General features: G+C 37.4%; 1 protein-coding gene across 1 annotated transcript; it reads left to right on the forward strand.

Annotated features, from left to right (window-relative positions):
- The first annotated feature begins 2,708 nt into the window (after positions 1-2,708).
- RpS26 (ribosomal protein S26) lies at positions 2,709-18,268 on the forward strand. The gene is made up of 4 exons (XM_067087937.1): positions 2,709-2,795; positions 11,001-11,178; positions 11,340-11,473; positions 18,223-18,268. Exons 1-4 carry the CDS (start codon positions 2,793-2,795, stop codon positions 18,244-18,246), a joined length of 339 nt encoding a protein of 112 aa, XP_066944038.1. The 5' UTR covers positions 2,709-2,792; the 3' UTR covers positions 18,247-18,268.
- Positions 18,269-19,514: the final 1,246 nt, after the last annotated feature.

Genomic DNA, 19,514 nt, shown 5'->3' on the forward strand with positions numbered 1-19,514 from the left:
ACTTGCACACTAAACATTCACTAAACACTAACATTCATTTAACCATGAACACTCACTAGACACTTACACACTAAACATTCACTAAACCCTTAACACTCACTAAACATTCACTGAATACTTACTAAACATTAAAAAAAACATTCACAATACATTTACTAAACCCTAAACATTCACTAAACACTTACTCAAAACATTCACTAAACCCTAAATAATCACTAAACACATACTCATTAAACATTCAGGATACAAAAAATTTCACAATCGCACTAAGCCCCTGTTCAGTTCGAGTGGTTACCAGACATTTAAAGATGCCGCAAGGATCTGCAGCGCCGCCTTGGTGAAAGACCACAGAACTATGCGGTACTGGTCTACAGATAGCACCTCCATATAGACTCAGAGTCAACCTGGTTACACTTATTTTATTTATGCAGCTCAATCTAGCAGCAGCAGTGAACACTAACAGGTTTAATAAACTTTATAATCACATGGTATATTCTGTTGTTTTATATATAATTATGTTTGATGTCCTTTATAAAACATATTGTTTGAACTTTTCCCCAAGAAATCATCTATTTTAATCTTGTCATTACAAGCCTAATTTTTTTTTTAATTTTGTGTGGCTGAGTCTTTCATGAGGACTCATTTTCTCATACAAGTGTCTTTATGGAAGCTGATACTAATGGAAGTAAGTGCAAGTAGGTTTTATTATACATTTGTATGTAATTAAACCAATTCCCAAGTTGTGATTTAAAATAATTCATTAATATTGTATTAGAAATTACATGGGGCTTTAATAGCCAAGCTTTAGGCCATACTCTACTAAGTCTTTTCTGTTTCTTTCTTATTACGAAGTGAATTACCACAGCAATTTACTTTATAGAGATTCATGGACTAACTGCCACAGCATTCAGTCCATAAATCTCCACCTACTCATCACCCAGAGGAGTTTGCGTCACTGTGATATAGGTCTTGCCCGTTAAAGAAAACGTGAAAGCTCGAAAAATAGAAAATGGTAATCAGAATTTCTAGCACATCCTTACTAAAATGTGATTAGTGGTTCTACCACAACTCTGTACAGTATGCTGTGCTATTAAGTCACCTTAATATGCTTAATATAAAATTTCGTAATAAAACATTTTTCAAATTTACTGTTGCCGAGATATTTACCGTCTATTGCTTATGTTTAAACATTTATTTCAAAAGGGTTGGTAATAAACACGGCGCTAATGGGAGTGGTTCTGGAATTAATGTAAAAATTTACCGGTCTAGGAAAAATCCCCTCTTAAGACTTCCATTTCTCTCAACATTACTGTGTTTATTTATACAGATATAAAATATGTTTAAATTTTTATTCAATATCATAACCACTCTCATGAGCGCCATTCTAATGGCTTCTGTGACTGCGGAAATCGGAGCCAATAATTCGGTCATAACGCATGCAACATAAACTACGCCTTTGGACATTTGTGTTGAAACTTAAAGAGCAACGTATATTATCCAGTCACGATACTTTTAAATTTAGGGACAAGTCTACCAAGCCTATCTAAATATAAATCCAAAAGTACAGGCTTATAAGTAACTGTAAATTAGAATTTAAAACCCTTTGCTCCAACCATAGTTTATGATAGTTAAATAACTACACTTAATTCTCTTCAAAACAAATACTACTGTCTGTGTTACGTACTTAAAAAGAGTTTCTGTAAAAATCCTTATTAGATTTTGCATAATTCATTCATAATCAAAGAACGAGAAATGGGCTTGTGGTTATAACCGTGAAACGGTAAATTAAAATGAAATCAAATTTAAATGAGTCGCACTAATGGGACTTTTCCATCATCCATCAAGACCTCTGACAATTTCCTACCAAAACTAAAATTGACTGAAATGTAAGAAAGTGAATCTGTGCTGGTCAAATATCGTTATAAGAAAATTATCGAGCAACCACGGAGTGACAGCTTGTGTAAATCTAAATAAATCTCTATAAATGGTATGCACTGAAAATGGTTTAACAGAATCTAATATGCGAACCAGAGGAAGACAGAAAACTAGAAAATAATTGACAATAACGCGGAATGGTATAATAATTTATGCAGTACAATTTACAAAAAAACCCCATAGACCAAAAATTTAAAATCAGAAAATGGGTCTCCAAAGCAAGAGACCAGCGGATTAATACTTTAATAAACGTTTCAGACAGCTGATTTCATCACGGGTATTCGAAACATGATTTCATGCTTACACACGTCAACAAAAGGGTCTAGTTAGTATTGCACCTTTGTAGTAAAGAAAAAAAAAAAGGAAACTTGAGTATCCGGCCCATGACAACGCTATTTACATGACAAAACCACAAAGAACAATTTATTCCTGACCACTGGTGAATATGGAATACAAATAGGCTTTTTTCGTGTAAAAAGTGTTTTAACTGTCCCTTTTTAATTTTACAAAACACTGTTAGATTGCAATAGAGCCTTTCATAATTATATGGATCATCTCGTCTCTTACCAAGATGGAAACTATATAAAGCGATCGACAAAAGATATCCTATCCCTCTGAGGTTGTTTTTCATTATTTCAGTCGACATTATTCCTTACATGAATAAATTTACTGATTTGTTTATACTTTAGTAAAAATAATAATTTTAAGAAATAAATATGATGTCTGATTGATTACTGGATGATACTAAAATTGATTTAAATGAAAAAGAACCAACCACACGTCTCTCATCCACTCACGTTTTGTTTTCGGTCTCTTCCCAACTTCCCAGTGTTTGGCGATACCGTACCGACGGGAAAATGGTAAATGTTTCCAATAATTAGCAATGTTTAATTTGTCTTACGAAGTTTGCTGTTGTGTATTGGCTCTCATGAGGGTTATTCTGTATTGGAAATTTGCTTGTGACACGGTTATTAAGAAGGGTAATGAAGAAAAAGAAAGAAATAGGAACGAATGTGCCGCATGGTCATTCTTGTGAAGTTCCTGAGGCTCATGATTGTACAGGGCTGAGACTGTTTTGCCTCAGATTGGAAAGTTCACTTAACAAAGGGATTTCCTCGACTGTTACTGCCATACACTGTGCTTAGTGGTGTTTTCCAGTAGTAAAAAATAGCTATTAGGGCATTCATACAGTTTTGTGTTTGGTTAAACTGCCACCGGGCCATGTTTACCAGGCCCAGGTACGTAGCATAGGCAACGATTTGACTAACAGACCTAGCACTCCCTAATCATAGCCCAGACTATAAAAGGAAATGAAGGGTAGCCAGGATCACAGTTTTAGCCAGATGATGTAAGCAAGCTTTAGTCATCCCACAAGTACACATTTTCCTCAGCTCTGGGGCATTTCAACAGGGGTAGAATGTAGAGTAACGGGTCATGGCTTATTTTGGGGGACTGGTTTATGGGGCACGGCTTTCAGGTTTAGGTTAGGTTAATGTAAGCCGTACAGTTAGCAAAAAACATGCCTAATCTCTCCTCGAGAAGTGAGTGCTGAGTATGGGGTCAGGGCTACTGTAGCCCTCTGGTAGGCTAGGCATTACAGAGGAACTGTGATGTAACCAGATTTACTGTTTGCTGCCTCACTTAACCTTGGATGCTGTGTCCTAACCTGGCTGGGTGGGCTTTCCTTTCCTCCCTTTGGACCTCCCCAAGTAATTTGTGACCTAATCACATACTACCCCTCCTGAATTTTGGAGAAAAATAACATTTCCTTCAATCTGTGATCTGTGTTGTGTATATTGCTAAATAGGTAAAATTTTATAAGTTGTCAATGTAAAATAACCACTTACCTAGGGGTGTTTACTGGTTACAATTTTGCTGTATTAGTTTTGGGGTGGGGGGGTGTTGCTAGTATTGTCTTACCTTAGTCGTAATTTGATGAAGAGCTCGTTTCAAAATGTAGGGTACAATTGCATATTGTGTATTGGCAACTTATAAAATAATACCGCTAAATTAGCCTACTCAGCGGGCATAAAATGATTCGTCATGTTTCACATCGCAACACTGCTCATAATAGAAGCTTAATTCAGAATGGATGAGTGTAAATCTAGATCTCATGGGCAAATTGAAAAATAATTTCTGTTGACAAAAAACAGGCCTAGTCCATGGCCTGGACCATGACCCAGGACAACTAGTGCATACAATTGGTTCGATTTAGAAAGCCCATGGCCTGAACTCTCAGTGATCAATAATCCAAATAATGTGCAAAAAATAAGACCAAGGAACGGTGGGCTGTGGTTATCATTCACAACATGGGAAAGTTACAGGTCATGCAATAAATAAGAGAATTTTACAAGTGAACAGTTGATTAGCTAAGGCTTACAGGTATCTTCTGTCATTGTCAAATGAATGCCTGTGACTGTGTCTTTATATACACTACCTGGCCTACAGGAGGCTATTTACATGTTGGCCATGAAGTCTTGAAATTGAATGGGTAACCTACTTTCATAAAATATACAATGCTGGAGCCTGTATGACTGCAGGATCCCACTTTTGGCACCAAAAATTCATATAGAAAACGCGCTGAAAAAAATTGCTCCCTCTGTGCTTCATAATGGTAATGAAAACCGTGCTTTTGTCGATGTTGCCAAAAGAAAAAGCAACTGGAAAACTAATGAACGGTAAGGGGGACCCTGTTGGGAACTGGGGTTTTGGGTGGGGGAAAGCAAAAGTCTGGTTTCCTGCCAGCCGTAACATACAAAATTCGCTAGTTTATGATCCGCTAGTCTGCATACAAAAGGTTGTCCCGCTAGGCTACATGCGTAAGGCTGACACGCTGAATTTCATGCGTGAGGCTGACCCGTTACACTACATACATGAGTTTGACCCGCTACTCAGCAAACAAAATGTTGTCCTGCCACTCTCCTCACAGTAGGCCCTGATGAACCTACGGAAACTGCTAGCCTAGGGTACTTGTAGCCTATAAGAACCATGTTTAGGCTATTCCCTACCTACATTAGGGTGGATGGAAACCGCTAGCCTACATAAGAAACATCGGTTAGGCTATTCTCTACCTCCCTACCTACATTAGAATGGGCGTTAATTTTGTAACCGATTTTTTTAACATATCTGCTCTCAGTTCGGGGTAGCGGAATGGCGCTTCGCACCTTATCCGCATTTTGAAAGATTCTTGGCAAGCTCGTATGCTCTGGCAAGAGGTAATATCTGTATTCAGTGTAGCCACAGGTTACAAAAAACTACAAACTGCACACTATGGTCCATTCCAAAACAACCTAACCTAGCAACAAAACAAATGTAAAAAGGCAGGTAAATGTTCTGCTTACCTTATTCAAAGTCGCTGCTGTCCGACCATGTTGGTAACAGTATCGGCTTCGTAGGTCCTACTATCCTGGGCTTCTTTGCAACTGCTGGCTGCCGAACAGCTGAGTGGGAAATTACTTGGTCCGGGTCTTATTGTAGACGGTCAGAAAGTAAATCAGAAATAGGGGATGTCAGGCGGCTCTTGAGCAGATAGACACGCTTAACTAAATCCAGAAATGCCCGAAATGGACACGGAACACCTTCTAGGTATCACTTTTGGGAACAAAATCAAGTCGTGACTTTCCATTGCGCCAGTTCGAGAAAGAAAGAACGTGTGATTCTGGTGTTGGCTTAGGCCTATGAATCATATCGATAGAACACGTTGTGATTGGTTCGAAGTGTTTCATCCGTAAGCCCTAGGGATTGACCTGGGTCAGCCTGAGATACGATGGGACGGAATTAAATTTCCCGCAGTCAGGTCGGGGAGATGTACGGCGGCAGCCTTAGGAACTGCGGGGTGAGAGGAGCGCCGCACTTCGGCCATCTTAAGAACTACGGGAGAGCAGTGCTGCGTGACACCATTCACGTCAACTTGGTACTAAGAAAAAGTTACGCTCCGCTGAAAAAAATTGCCGTTCGGGAAAACAAGCAAATTGGTCAACTTAAGTTACTTTTTTGGATAGAATCTGGCGCTGAGCAACATTTATTCTATGCAATTTTTCATTTAGAGTTGTTAATGAGTTATGGGCACGCCCCTCTGTCATCCACACTACCCGAATGCTTACAGGGTACCCTCTATGATTTCACCACCTCATCATCAGATAAGGAAAATGGTGGAAGTAAAGTTGTTAGTTCCTTTTTGATTACTTCAGAATTTTTGGTGAAACATGACAGCATAGTTTAATTTTGACCTGATGACAGAATTATCAACAATAGTTTTGTGTAGAAGTGCTATGTATATCATGTTTTCTAGCCAAGCTACAGATATGGTGAAATTTGTTCAGGCTGCTTCAGAATCTCAAGTTAAGGTCTAGGGAGGCTCCAGTGACCCAGGTCAGGCCATGGCATGGCATGTTAAGGTTAGATTAGGATGCATCCTTTTTGAAGTGTTTTTGGTTTTTTTAAGCTGGCCATAAATGCGTGTAGTAGCTGATTTTGCAGGTTTCCAATCAGATACCTGTGGAAACAGTGTGCATACCTCATATACAATTACTGTATACCATTTTATCACCAGAGATCACCAGGCTCAGTAAATAAGTTATCAAAATACATAGTGCACATGTGACTTAGAGTTAAATATTTAGGATGACCACCAAGATCTAAACTTTTTCTTACTTTGTTTGCTAACAAATGGATAGGGAACTGGGATATCCCCTTCAAAGCACAGAAACTGCAGAAAGTGAGATGGAGACAGTTTTCAAGAGAAAAAGAGGGAAAGTTCAGCATAGGGCATTGATCTGGTTTAGCAGTAAACAAAGAGGACATCCAAAGTAGTAGTATTTTTTATGTGCATTATTTGTTTAGAGTTAGTACACTAATCTAAAAAGGGACAAATAGACCAAGAGGAAAAAGTCACTTCAACCTCTGGCAGATTAGTCTTTTCACGAATCAAGAGCCCCTCTGAAGGTGGTACAGGTAGTTGAGGTGTGTGATTATGAGGATTAGTTCATTAAAAATTTTTAACCTATTAAGGTTTAATGCCTAGTATTAAGGATTTGTAGGATATGTGATACCTTTTCAAAGGACAGATTACAGTACTGCTAACGAGGCTATAGTATCCCAAGTAACGAGATTGTCTCATTAGGTTGAAAATAGCAGGGTGTAAAAGGAGTAACAACATCAAATTTCAGTAATACTCAGAAATGGGCCCAGACAGTTCCAGACACAATTCACTCCAGTTTTTCAACTGAACTCCTCAATTTACAGCTGGAAAAGCAACCTGCTTTTACATGAGAACTCAGTGATTTGTCATTCCTGCAATCCACTGATCCTTTTTAATACTTGCACTAATCAAATCACATAGTCCTCCAAAGATGCAGGATACACAAGTACTAGACAAATCACTGAAGAGACAGCTGACCATAAGACTACAAAATTGACATCTTCCGCCCATTACACCATTAGACTGAATATAATAAAAACAAAAAGTCTTAAATATATACACCCTATTTTTATATATCACTACACTAAGCCACATAAAAAAATTAAAATGTAGAGAATTTTTTTACTAAGAAGTATTCTTTTTTGTTAGCTATTCAGCAAAAAGTTTAATTTTTTCCAAGCTCAGTATCACATCCTCCCATTAGACATATGGTGTAAACTGAGTAAGACACCTGTTACATGATTCATTGATTGATGAAAATATAATTTTATATAAGTAGCTTACCCAGTAATTACAAAGCTATTGGTTTCTTTTAACCGGCAGCTCAAAATTTTGAAACTGCAGGTCCGCTAGCTTGTTATGGTTATGGCGACATGCCCCGCCCACTTTCAGGTGTAAGAGAAGGTACGACATAGCAGAGAGCTTCAATTTGTTTCTGCCGGCTGTGGTTGAAGGACTGTGGTTGGCAGCAGCTCAAATTTTGGAATTTATACTTTGCTGGTTTGACTTATCTTCAATCAGTGAAATATTTAATTTTGTAGCCTCTAAGCATAATTAACATAGTGTTAGGCGAATTTTGATCATTGATTGATGACCCTTTGCCTGTTTTTTGGACTTGTATCCGACTTTTCTAGGATGTCTGGCACTAGTAGTACTAGCATTAGGTATTGCAGCAAAGGCTGCAATACTAGACTAACTAAAGAATCTTATGACTCGCACACTGTTTGTATTATATGTAGGGGACAAACATGTTCAGTAAATTTATGTTGTGGGGAGTGTAATGACTGGGATATCAAGAAGTGGAAGACTTTAGATGCAAGAAACTAGCTAGAGATAGGAAGGGGAAAGCTATGGCTAGGGAATCTAGTAAAACTTTAGCTAGTCAGGAGTCATCCGCTAAGTTGGATGCAATTGCTCCTGTTATTTCTTCCGATCCCATTCCATCCCCTCCACCTGTGAACCCTCTCCTTTACCTGGCTCTCCCATTTCCGACCCCAACACCACTGTCAGTCTGGAGTCGAAAATTGACACTTGCTTCTAGTTAATAGGCACCCCGTGCAAGTCCAGTGGTAGTGGAGGAGGTGGCTGTTCAGCCCGCCGATTCTCCTAGGCCACGGTCCCCGACTTACTCCCCAGCACCTGGGAGGAGTCAAACTGGCAACCTAAGGGAGGTCGGTGGGGTCTGCCCCCGAGCAGTCGCCCCCTTGGTTCATTCTGTTGATGAATCCCAGACTGCAACCGAATCCCGTTGGAAAGGCCTTCAAGTGAGCATTCATTGTATGTCCTCCAGCTCTGGGGATTTGAGTCCCAAACGCGCGTGGCACTATGCAGACAAGTCACGCCTGCTGAAGCAGGGTGCAGTGGAGCTTGAAGTTTCTAACCCTGTTCCTTGCAAGGGCAAGGATTCAGTGTGCCCATTGTGTAGTCATTGGGATAGCCCCGACCAATTCTCTTCTGCTTCTTCTGACGACGATCATAAACTGGAGCCTGAGCGCCTTGTGGCACGGAGAGGTTCTTCGTTGTATAAAGGAGCTACTGCATCAGGAGTTGCACACCCAGCACCTTCGTCTCTACAATCAGCGCCCGAGCGCCCAGCAACTAGCATCGAAGCGCCCAAGCTCCCGTTTGCGATTGAGCCCCCACTGGCGCCCAATCACCAACAGGTTTTGTCACTGGCTCCCATCTCTACAGCGCCTCCCAAGTCCCCATTGGTGCCCTTTCCTCCACCACTTCTTAGTAGTGTCGTTTCGGAGATTGTTCCTCCTGCAGTTGACCCGATTCAGAGCAAACTGGATAATATTCTTAGTTTGTTTCAGAAGGCTCCCCCTACAGCTCAGACAACAGCGGACTTATCGCTTTCTCCTCTGAATTAGGAAGAGGTTGTTCCCGATCAAGATGTGCCTTCATCGGCGTACTCTGCGCTGTTGAGGTTCCTGCTAGCAATCTATCCAAGCTGCTTCTCATCAGCTATTCCCGTTTCGAAATTACCGAAGTTAGTTCTTTCCTCTTCAGCAAGGAAGGCGCTGGAGGAAGTAAAAGATTGGTTTTCTGAGAAGAGGGAACAAGGTAAAGCAGTTTTTGTTTCCCTCTTTCCAAATTGTCCAGGTCGAGCTACAGGTTTTGTGACCAGAGAAGCTCCTTCCCTGGGAGTCTGCTTCCTCTCAAGGAGACTTCTCCATCCTTATCGACTCGACTAGGAGATCAGCTTTCTCCTCAGCCAAAATTATGTTCTCTGGCTCAGAACTTGCGCACCTTATTAAAATTTTTTTAAGGTGTTCAAAGTAATGAGCTTCCTTGACTGGGCGGTGGGCGCTCTGGCACGCAAACTTAGAGAGCTTTCTTTGTTACCTCAAGAGATCTCATCGGATCTCTTGGGAGTACTTTCCTGTAATGACAGAGGCATTCGCGATAGTACACAGGAGTTAGCCAGTCTATATCCCATGGATACAGTGTTCTTAAGAAGAGGAACCTTTGGTGCTCCTTTACTTCAAAAGGCATCACTCCATCTCAGAGATCGGCCCTCCTGTTCTCCCCCTTGGACAAGACGTAATTGTTGGGCAAGTTACTTATGTAAAAATGACATTTTTATAATAAAATAAAGTTTTATATATACTTACCCAGTAATTACATAAGCTAATCGGAGCCGGCCCGCCTCCCCTCAGTTGGACATATGGGCATAAACAAATTTTGAAGCTCTTTGCTATGTTGTACCTTCTCTTACACCCAAAAGTGGGCGGGGGCATGTCGCCATAACCATAACAAACCAGCAGACCCGCAATTTCAAAAGAAACTAATAGCTATGTAGTAATTACTGGGTAAGTATATATAAAACTTTATTTTATTATAAAAACATCATTTTTCACGTGACATGGAAGCTCTAAAAAGAGGCAAAGCTGACAGTCATAACAGGTTTATCAGTTTCATGTAATGTTTCCAACCATAGTCCCCCAATAAAACTTGAAAAGCTTCATAATTTTCTTGTTTTACATGTGCAGTAATCTTCTTTGATATAATCTTTGCAGTGATTATCAATCATATTAATTTATATATTTCACCTTAATTATGGTGCTGAATAATCCTGATGGGTTCCAGTGCTTCAAGACCTAAATTTCATAATCAATCAATCAGTAACACTACACAGTAGCAAAATAAGTTATTAATTGATATTGTCTTTGAACTCGGGAAGCTAAAATGGATGACAACCAATTATGTTTTTTTCCCTTTACTTTTCCTAACATTTATAAATAAAGTGACAGCAGTTTTTTTTTTTTTTTTTTATGAATGTCGCTGTTCAAGTGCAACTTGCTCCACTTTTGACTCTAAATAATACTGGCATATATTTCATGATAAACAGTTTTAATTAATTTTATACCAGTATTTAATACGTACCAAATCATTATATAAATTTGGGTGATTGGTTAATGAAATAAAAACCTTTTCATAAGTCATCGATTTCAACTTCCCTCTTCCAAATGCTTCTCTTATGGCTTCAGCACTGGCGATTTAAGTTAGTTTCATAGGGTACAAGCAATATATTACAATACAGTAAGATAATTTACTCAGCCTATTTGCATTAGCTAATCTTTACAATATTGACTGGAAACAATAAAATTCAGCCTAACAGAACCCATTTTGGATTTTCTAGACTTCAAAGCGCCGTAATAACGGAAGATCCAAGCATGGACGTGGACATACTAGGCCTGTTCGTTGTACCAACTGTGGACGCTGTGTACCCAAGGATAAGGCTATCAAGAAATTCCAAATTCGTAATATTGTTGAAGCAGCAGCAGTAAAGGATATTAATGAGGCCTCAGTGTACCAAGGTATGGTCGTAAGTTTTTTTTTTTTTTTTAATTTATTTTGACCGAATAGTTTTAATGTAGAAGGGGAATTGTTGTCTCAGAATAAAAACCATTTAATACTGCAGATATTTTCAGGAGAGTATTGTGTTTGTATTGTACTGATTTTTAATACTACTTAACAGTGTACCAGCTACCCAAGTTGTACATCAAGCAACATTACTGCGTGTCATGTGCTATTCACTCTAAGGTCGTTAGGAATCGCAGTCGACGAGACAGGAAGATCCGAACACCACCACCACGCTTCCCAAGGGCTCAGGTATGATTTGTTTTGTTTGTAGCTTGGAAAGTTGTATTCTGTTGTTTTTACTTTATACCGTACTGTACTGTGTAAGGGAGCTTATTTGTAAACTGCTAAACTTTTGAACTTTCACATGAACCCCATAAAATGGAAATTGTTCTAAAAACTGTGACTGCTATAATTGTTATATTTATTTTTAGGCATTTCAAGAATTTTTTTTTGTGATGGATTCCAGTTATAATTTCATTGTAAAACTATGGTGCAGCACTTGTAATCAACTATGGTACAGGACTCATAGTAATTAATGTTTCTTGGTGTTTAGATCAGTCATGACACACTGTTTCGTGTACTGTACTCAATTGATTTGTTTCACAGCAAGCCCATTGCTTGTAAAGCCAGTTTCACATAACAAAATGGTCTCAGACAAAATTTTTACAGAAAAATTACCTTCTGGTAGGAAAGCACAGCAACCTCCCCTTTTACCTGCACTAACAGCTCCAGCTGCAGACAACTACATCTAAGCTTGTACACTAGTAGTATGCCTAGTCTAGGCCAGGCTACTGGCCTACCTACAGTATATGACAAACTACAACAGAATCCACAGAAGTAAGATGTGCCAATGTAAGAGATTATTGAAAGTGCACCTGCATAGTATACTACAGATAGGCATCGACTTACAACAAGTGCATCTTACAACAATCCGTGTTTACAACAACAGTAAAAAAAATTATGAAAATAACTAAAAAAAAATTGTAAAAATTTACAAACATTGTGCAGCTGGCAGCGCTTACGAGTAGCAGGCCCAGCAATGCGTGTAAAGCAGGCCTTAAAATTTTCAAACTTTTATATCTAGCATAGTATATGATGATACAATTAAACAATCTAATGTTTGGCTAGATTGGAAGGATTGACTAACAGTTTGTCATTTATCCATCTAAAATATTTTTACAGAAGTTCTCTGATGCACACTAACATTTGATTGTGCACCAGTTGCAGTCTGTAGCAGTGTAAAATAAAAAAATCTGTGGCACGGTCTGTTTCAGACCCTCCAGAAATGTGCAGGTGGTAAATATTAATAAGAATGCGTCACAGGTTCATTACTGGATGATTCAAAAGAAGATTGTTTGCATAATGTTCGGGTAACAAGGCAGCAAGAAAGTTCGCTGATAGTTTTGATGAATTCATAAAAGAAAAATGATAATTCATAGTTTTTATATATGAAATGTAATAATTACCATTCTCAAAAACTTAAAAAAAAAACTAGTAAATGCGAACATCAAACATGCCTCACACGTGATATGATACGCATACATCATAAAAACGTTTTGTAACATGATGAAATGGAAATTGGTTGAGATCAAACTAGAGATCAGTAATATTAAACTGCTTTCCAATACTGTACAGAATTACTATACTGCGATATCAGAATCAATTGAAATAATGTTAAAAAGATTTTATTGTGGGTGCAGTTACCACTGGCTTACCACATGGAAACATATGAAATGCAGATGTTAACATGGGGCAAATTACAAAATATTGAGATGAATTAGGCAGTTGATTAGTTAAATGAACTATATTAACATCAATAAAATATTCCCCTGTGTACTTTTAACTGTGTAAGTATGATCCCCAGTTAAAAAAAAAAAACCACATGTAGGCTAGATGTAAACTCTGGTTAAGTTACTTACATGAGAGAAAAATTACATACACAAGGTTTCTGTGATATTACAAGGTGAAATGGGAAATCAGTGATTACAATATTTTAATACATTTCGTAAAAACAATAAACCAAGGGACCACAACAATGTAAAAAATGGTAAATTTACTGAATTCTTAGTAAAACAAATGAATATAAACAATATTGTAAAGAATGATAAGGTACTTTATAAAAATGTACTCATGGTGATAAAACCATGGTGGGTTGTAGGTAAAAGGAGTTAGGATATGGGTAGCCTATATACTGTATACCTGTAGAGTGAATTGCAAACCGATTTGTGTCAAAATCGACTTTCGTTACGCATGCAAGAGCCTAACCCGGCCGTAACTCGACTCCTACCTGTACTGCACTTCATTGGTCTGCCTCCCCCCCCCTTTTTTTGTAGTGTGTATGTACAGTATGCTGTTTGAACCAACTGAATAATGGTACAATATGTGCGCATACATTACACACTATTGTATAAACAAAGCTCTCTCTCATCATTAGATTACTCTTGCCACATTAAACCACTTGGAAGAGAGGCAGTTGAAAATAATTTATCAATATGTTTTGTGGTGTTGAAAGTCTTGTGGCACCATATTTTTTAGCCATACATCTAAGGACATTGTCAATTTTAAATAAGGAGTTGGGAATCCAGCTTAGGATATTCTGAAATGATTTGTAAATAGGGTATGGGATCAAAGCATTTGAGGGAAGATTTAAACTGTGAGAATTGTAATTATATTTGGGCATCACAGCAAAGCGAATTCTACATTGTCCATTACACTAACTTTTGAGGAGTGAAAAATATTGCCCCATGTTATAAATCTTTAGTAGCAAAATGAAAATGTTAATCTTGAAAATCTTGAAAACTGCATTTTCAGCAGTCTGTCTGGAAACCTCATCTGAAAGTATTTTAATTGTGGTAGGAAGTTCATCCTTAGAGTTTTTTTTAAGTATTCTTATTGAAGTACTTAACTTTTTAGTGAATGTTAGAGTGAACAGTTAGGGCATCGTGCTCGGATTTTGTCATAACCCGAATGGTTATTGGCATAGTGATTGCACGAAGATTAAATGTGATTAGTTTGAGGGTACCTTTCTAAAGGGATATCATCTACATTATCACAACAGTTTTGTATATATCTTTTATACAAAAATGTAAGATTTCTAATCTTGCACCCATTTCTAGGGTAAAAGATTTATTGCTGATTCATATATATATAGTATAATTGACAGTAAATGATATACTGTAATTTAATGCTGTAATTTTGTTGGTCAGTTTATTGAAAGACTAGAAATTGGGTTTCTTGAAAAAAAAAAATTTCTTACAAAAGCCCTATGTATTCAGGTTTACAACACAAGTTCGGTTGATCAACATTTAGTTTTACTGTTTAATTAATAGGGTAATACAGTGGTATGCCAGTAGTAAAATTTTAAAACAATTTTCTGTTTGTATTCATTGGTTTTTTGGCTTTTAGTAACTCAGGACAGTTTCAAACTCAGGGCAGTTTCACCTTTAGCCTTTTACTCCCTTATATTTATTTTCAGGATATTTTTTATCATGCCACTCCAACTTCCTCTTTTCACTACTGTATTGTAATTGTGCAGCATAGTTGGAAGTCCCGTAGTGTTTAGCTTTGTAGCCTGATTTTCATCAGTCAGTAGCATCATTAGTTCATTCTGAGCAGGTTGAAATCTGCCATTTTAAAGGATTTAAATCTTAAAATGAAGGATAACACCTGTGCATTCGTCTAGCCAGTTAAAAGTTTAAATTTACATCCCTGATTTCAGTGAGACTACAATTTGGGAATTCCTTCCATGTGTACAGTATAACCTTTCTCATGCCATAAAATGCTGCTTTGCTATGAAAGTTTTCATTTTTGGCACAGCTTTTAGGAAAATTTAAATTCATGTGTAATAAATCGGACCGTACTACGTAAACCTTTAGATTGTCTTTAATTGCGCAAGAAATGTTGCACCTAGTACAAACAGTGGTACCCATATTTAATCTCGAGCACTGAATGGCTGAAAGTGCCCCCAGTCCCTGTCTTTGTAGCTAAGTTTCACAATCCAGTCATTGTCTCACTGTGATGAATTGGATAGATACTTGTCTTTGTATTTACACAAATTTATGAATTCATCATCACTTGACTGGAATAGGTTTTTTAAATGTGCTGAAGCTGCTATTATAAAAAAAAAAAAATCTTAAGCCCACACACTTGTATGCAAAGCAGTTAATTTAGTAAGACTGGTACTCTTCAAAACCATGCTCGGATTTTGTCACAACTTCTGTTGGTTGCTGTCGCTGTGAAAGCACATAAAACATATGCTAATAGCTCAAGGTTATCTAATACTATCGTACCTCTTCATTTTCATGGACAAGCTTGTATTAATATAATAGATGTATTTTTTGTTGGAACAGCTGGATTTTGGATTTTTGACATGCTTAATTTGATTTTTCTAATTTGCTTAGATTTTCTGTAACTGTATTCTACACAGCTGGTTATGCAGCAGTCTTGTGAACATAATGGTTGGATGAGAATGTTATTGAATGGGAGAAAAACTGAATACATACTATTGTTTAATCAGACCCTGTCTTTAATTTTGTTTGCATAATGTGCTGCAGTAAATTGGTTTTCTTTTGTTCGCATAATGTACTGCAGTAAATTGGTTTTCTTTTGTTCGTGCTTGGATTTTGTCGAAACCCAATAATGGTTGTTGACACTGTGAAAGCACGAAAATCATTTGTGAATAGCTTGAGGATATAATTTTTTTTTTTTTCCTATCCCCTACATTTTCACACACAAGTTTTGCATCATGTGTTTTGTGGCAACCATGATCAGTTTAATGTCAATTGGGATGGTGGGTTTCCATAATTACTATTATATGATAAACAGCCCTCAGGTTGATTGATGTCTTGTGAGCATAATGCTTAGACGAGAAGGTTTAGGAATGATTGCAAAATTACTTACTCTTAAATATTTTAGTTTAGTGACCAGCTTTCATATATTAAATATTTTAGTTTAGTTACCAGCTTTCAGAAATTTTGTGTACAGTCAGTTTATTTTAGTTTTACATTAGTTGTTGTCACGGAAAGCACGAAAATCATATGTGAATAGCTCGAGGGTATGACTTGTTTTCCTTATCCTCTACATTTTTTTCATGGACATGTGGTTCTCATGGTTCCTGTCTTGTATTTTGTTTCCATTATGTACTGTGGTAGAGTGGTTTTCTTTTTTTGTGCTTGGATTTTGTTGAAACCCGATAATGGTTGATAACACTGTGAAAGCACAAAAATCAATTGTGAATAGCTCGAGGGTATGATTTATTATTTATCCCCTGCATTTTCACATACAAGTTTTGCTTCTTGTAGTTTGTGTATACCATGATCAGATTATTTTCAGTTGGAATGGTGGTTTCCATAATTATTACTAAATGTTTAAATAGCCTTCAGGTTGATTAAAGTCTAGTGAGCATAATGCTTATATGGAAATGTTTTGTAATGATTGCAAATTTATTGACATTTAATTCAGCACTGAAGTTTAGGAACCTTTTTTTTTTTTTTTAAACAATACAGAGTTTATTGTAGTGAAGACCAGAAACTGATCTGTGCTTGGATTTTGTTGCAACTTGACTGGTTGTTGTTACAGTGAAAGCATGAAAATTTATGAATAACTTGAGGGTATGACCTGTTTTGCGTATCCTCTGCATTTTCATTGACGTGTTTCTTATGGTTCTAGATAACCAGGGGAAATGTACTTTTTAGTCAATCATAGATAATGTAGCAAAGTGTTTAGTAGGTCATTTAGAAGGATGAGTGACTAGGTTTGATGCAGAGGCTGTCCAATACCTATGGGGAAGTAGTGCATAAAGTTACAGAAAGGGCAATAGATGTAGGTGCAAAGTAGTTGGGTAAGGAAATGGGTTCCACTATTGATAGGGGATGATAAAGAGAAAGTAAGTGTATACAAGAGGAGAAAGTAAATAGTGATTGTAAGCAGGAGTAAGCCTCTGAAGGGAAAAGGAAACCAAGACAATGAAGCCGTGAACAATGGCATGAAGGGTAAAAGAATGGATGCCAAAGGAACGGAAGTGGTACTTCATATTCACTGTTTGACAGGGTGGGAGAACAGCTGAGCCATGAAATATGTGAAGCATGAAAGTTAGCAGGATATATGGAAAGGTTTGAAAGGCAATGGGAACCAAGGTTGGAGAGAAAGGCTTGGTGAGTCATCTTTCCTTTATAAAAATGATGTATGTTGAATGTGAATGGAAGGAAAAGGTAGAATTTTTTTTGCAAATGTGAAGGATTGAAATGGATGAGAAATTTTCAGATATAGAGAAGAGGTATCAAGATTAATGTAGTTTTGAGGTGATTTGGTTTTGACATAATGAAAGGTGATAGGTTGGTGATTCTGAAGTGTATGGAGGGAGGAGAAGAGAAAGATCCAGAAACTGCCGAGTAGATGAGGTGAAAGAGATATAGGAAAGAAAAAGGCCTGCATAGCAAGGAAGTTGAGGGTGCATTTAATGGTGTGTGTAGGGTTATTTGATCTACTGATGATTATCTTTATGTATATGAATGTTCATCCATGTTTCATCAGTAACGATATGAATGTGGCAGATGTTATAATTTATGTTAGGGGGGAAATGGCTTAATGTGGAAAAATGTCATCACCAAGCAGTCCTCGGTTCACTGTATTTCATATACAGTTCAACAGATTTCCTTCTCGCATATAGCCATCCCTACAAGGCAGATTGTCTTTCAAACTTTTTAACAATAAAACTAATAATGTATTCCTGTATGCCCTTTCCTCCATTACAATATACATGATTAGCTACACTCCAGGAATGCTCTGAATGTGCTAATTTTAGTTTGTCAGGTACAGTACTGGTATCTGCATTTTCTTTTCAGGTGGTACCATGAGGTGTCACAGCATCAAGCGGACTGAAATTTTGGGGGGAGATACAGAGGTTAATGTGAGATGGGTTTGTTAAAAATTTAATTATTTTTCCTATAATTTCATTTTAATCAAGATTATTACTAACTATGCTTTCTTTTTATTTGCAGGAACAGCGTCCACGCAACCCATAAACTGAAATACAGTTGAAGTTGATACTTTTGTGTTTTTATCCTGTTACAAGCAGTTACAGTGTGCATTGATTTTCATTGATATGAGGTTATTATAACTAAGAACTTCAAGGATAATTGTCTCATCCCAGAAAGAATGAGAATTTTATCCTGTTATGTTACACTACTTTTCAGTGGGCAGTCAAATAAAGTATGGATACCATATTCTAATCAAGGTGTTAACAACACCAAGTCAAAAGAGCTTCATAATTTTAAGGTATCAAAAATGTGTGTAGCAAATCAGCGTTCCTTACGGAAACTCACCACCATTTAGTAGCAATTTACCCTCATGATCTTTATGAAATATCTACTAGAAGCTGTGTAGATATTTATTCAGTATACTGTATATGGGTGTATCCCACACATGCAATCACTCTTACATAAGAAATTATTCTTATGATTTTAAGGAAATACAATATTTCTGGTTACTGTACTCTACTGTGTGTATTGGGGGAGGGGGGGGTGGTTTAAAAAAGATACTATCTGAACATTTGTGCAAACACAAGCCCATATTAGTACTGTATGCCTAGCTCATCCAGCCCAACATACCACCGTTGGTCCAAAATTGGTGTTTAGTATTCATAGCCTCAAATTCTGCATGTTCTGAATAATAAGATATCTTAAATTTCATCCAGACTGTTCCTTTGTAAATGGAAACATTTTACCCTATGGGTCGCAATGTTGGGTATGTGCCTAAGTAGTTTTTATTCCATTCCGTTTCATATTACAGGCAAAATTTAAAGAAAAGATTTAAGTGGGACTTACAGAAATGTGTCTCAGAACATATAACAATTGCTTGTACAGGAAAATATGAAAATCCCAACGGTTTCCAAAGTGACCTAGAAGTTGTTCTGAGTGGAAGAGAACTGGGAGAAGGAAAATGAAATCAGTCTGGTGAACTAAGGAATAGATGGACACTTTGCTACCAGATTCAGAGGAAAGTGCCTTGTAGTCTTGGTTAACTAAAGAAAAACAGAGGTCTACCAAACTTATAGTACCGTAAATCATTTACAATAATGCAGTTTCAAGTGTATACTTTCGAGCAGTTGATCCCCCCCCCCTTTTTTTTCGTAATCTGTCCTGAATTCACGTAAATCTGTTGGGGCTATTACTTTTTGGGTACTTGCTTGTGTGGGAGTATATGGAAAGCAGACCAGGCAGCTTGAATAAGCTATGGGGATGTGTAGTTATAAGTAACTTGTACGAAGATTCTAAGCAAGTAATCTATTTTC

The sequence above is a fragment of the Macrobrachium rosenbergii genome, chromosome 44 (assembly GCF_040412425.1).
Source record: "Macrobrachium rosenbergii isolate ZJJX-2024 chromosome 44, ASM4041242v1, whole genome shotgun sequence".
Taxonomy (NCBI): domain Eukaryota; kingdom Metazoa; phylum Arthropoda; class Malacostraca; order Decapoda; family Palaemonidae; genus Macrobrachium; species Macrobrachium rosenbergii.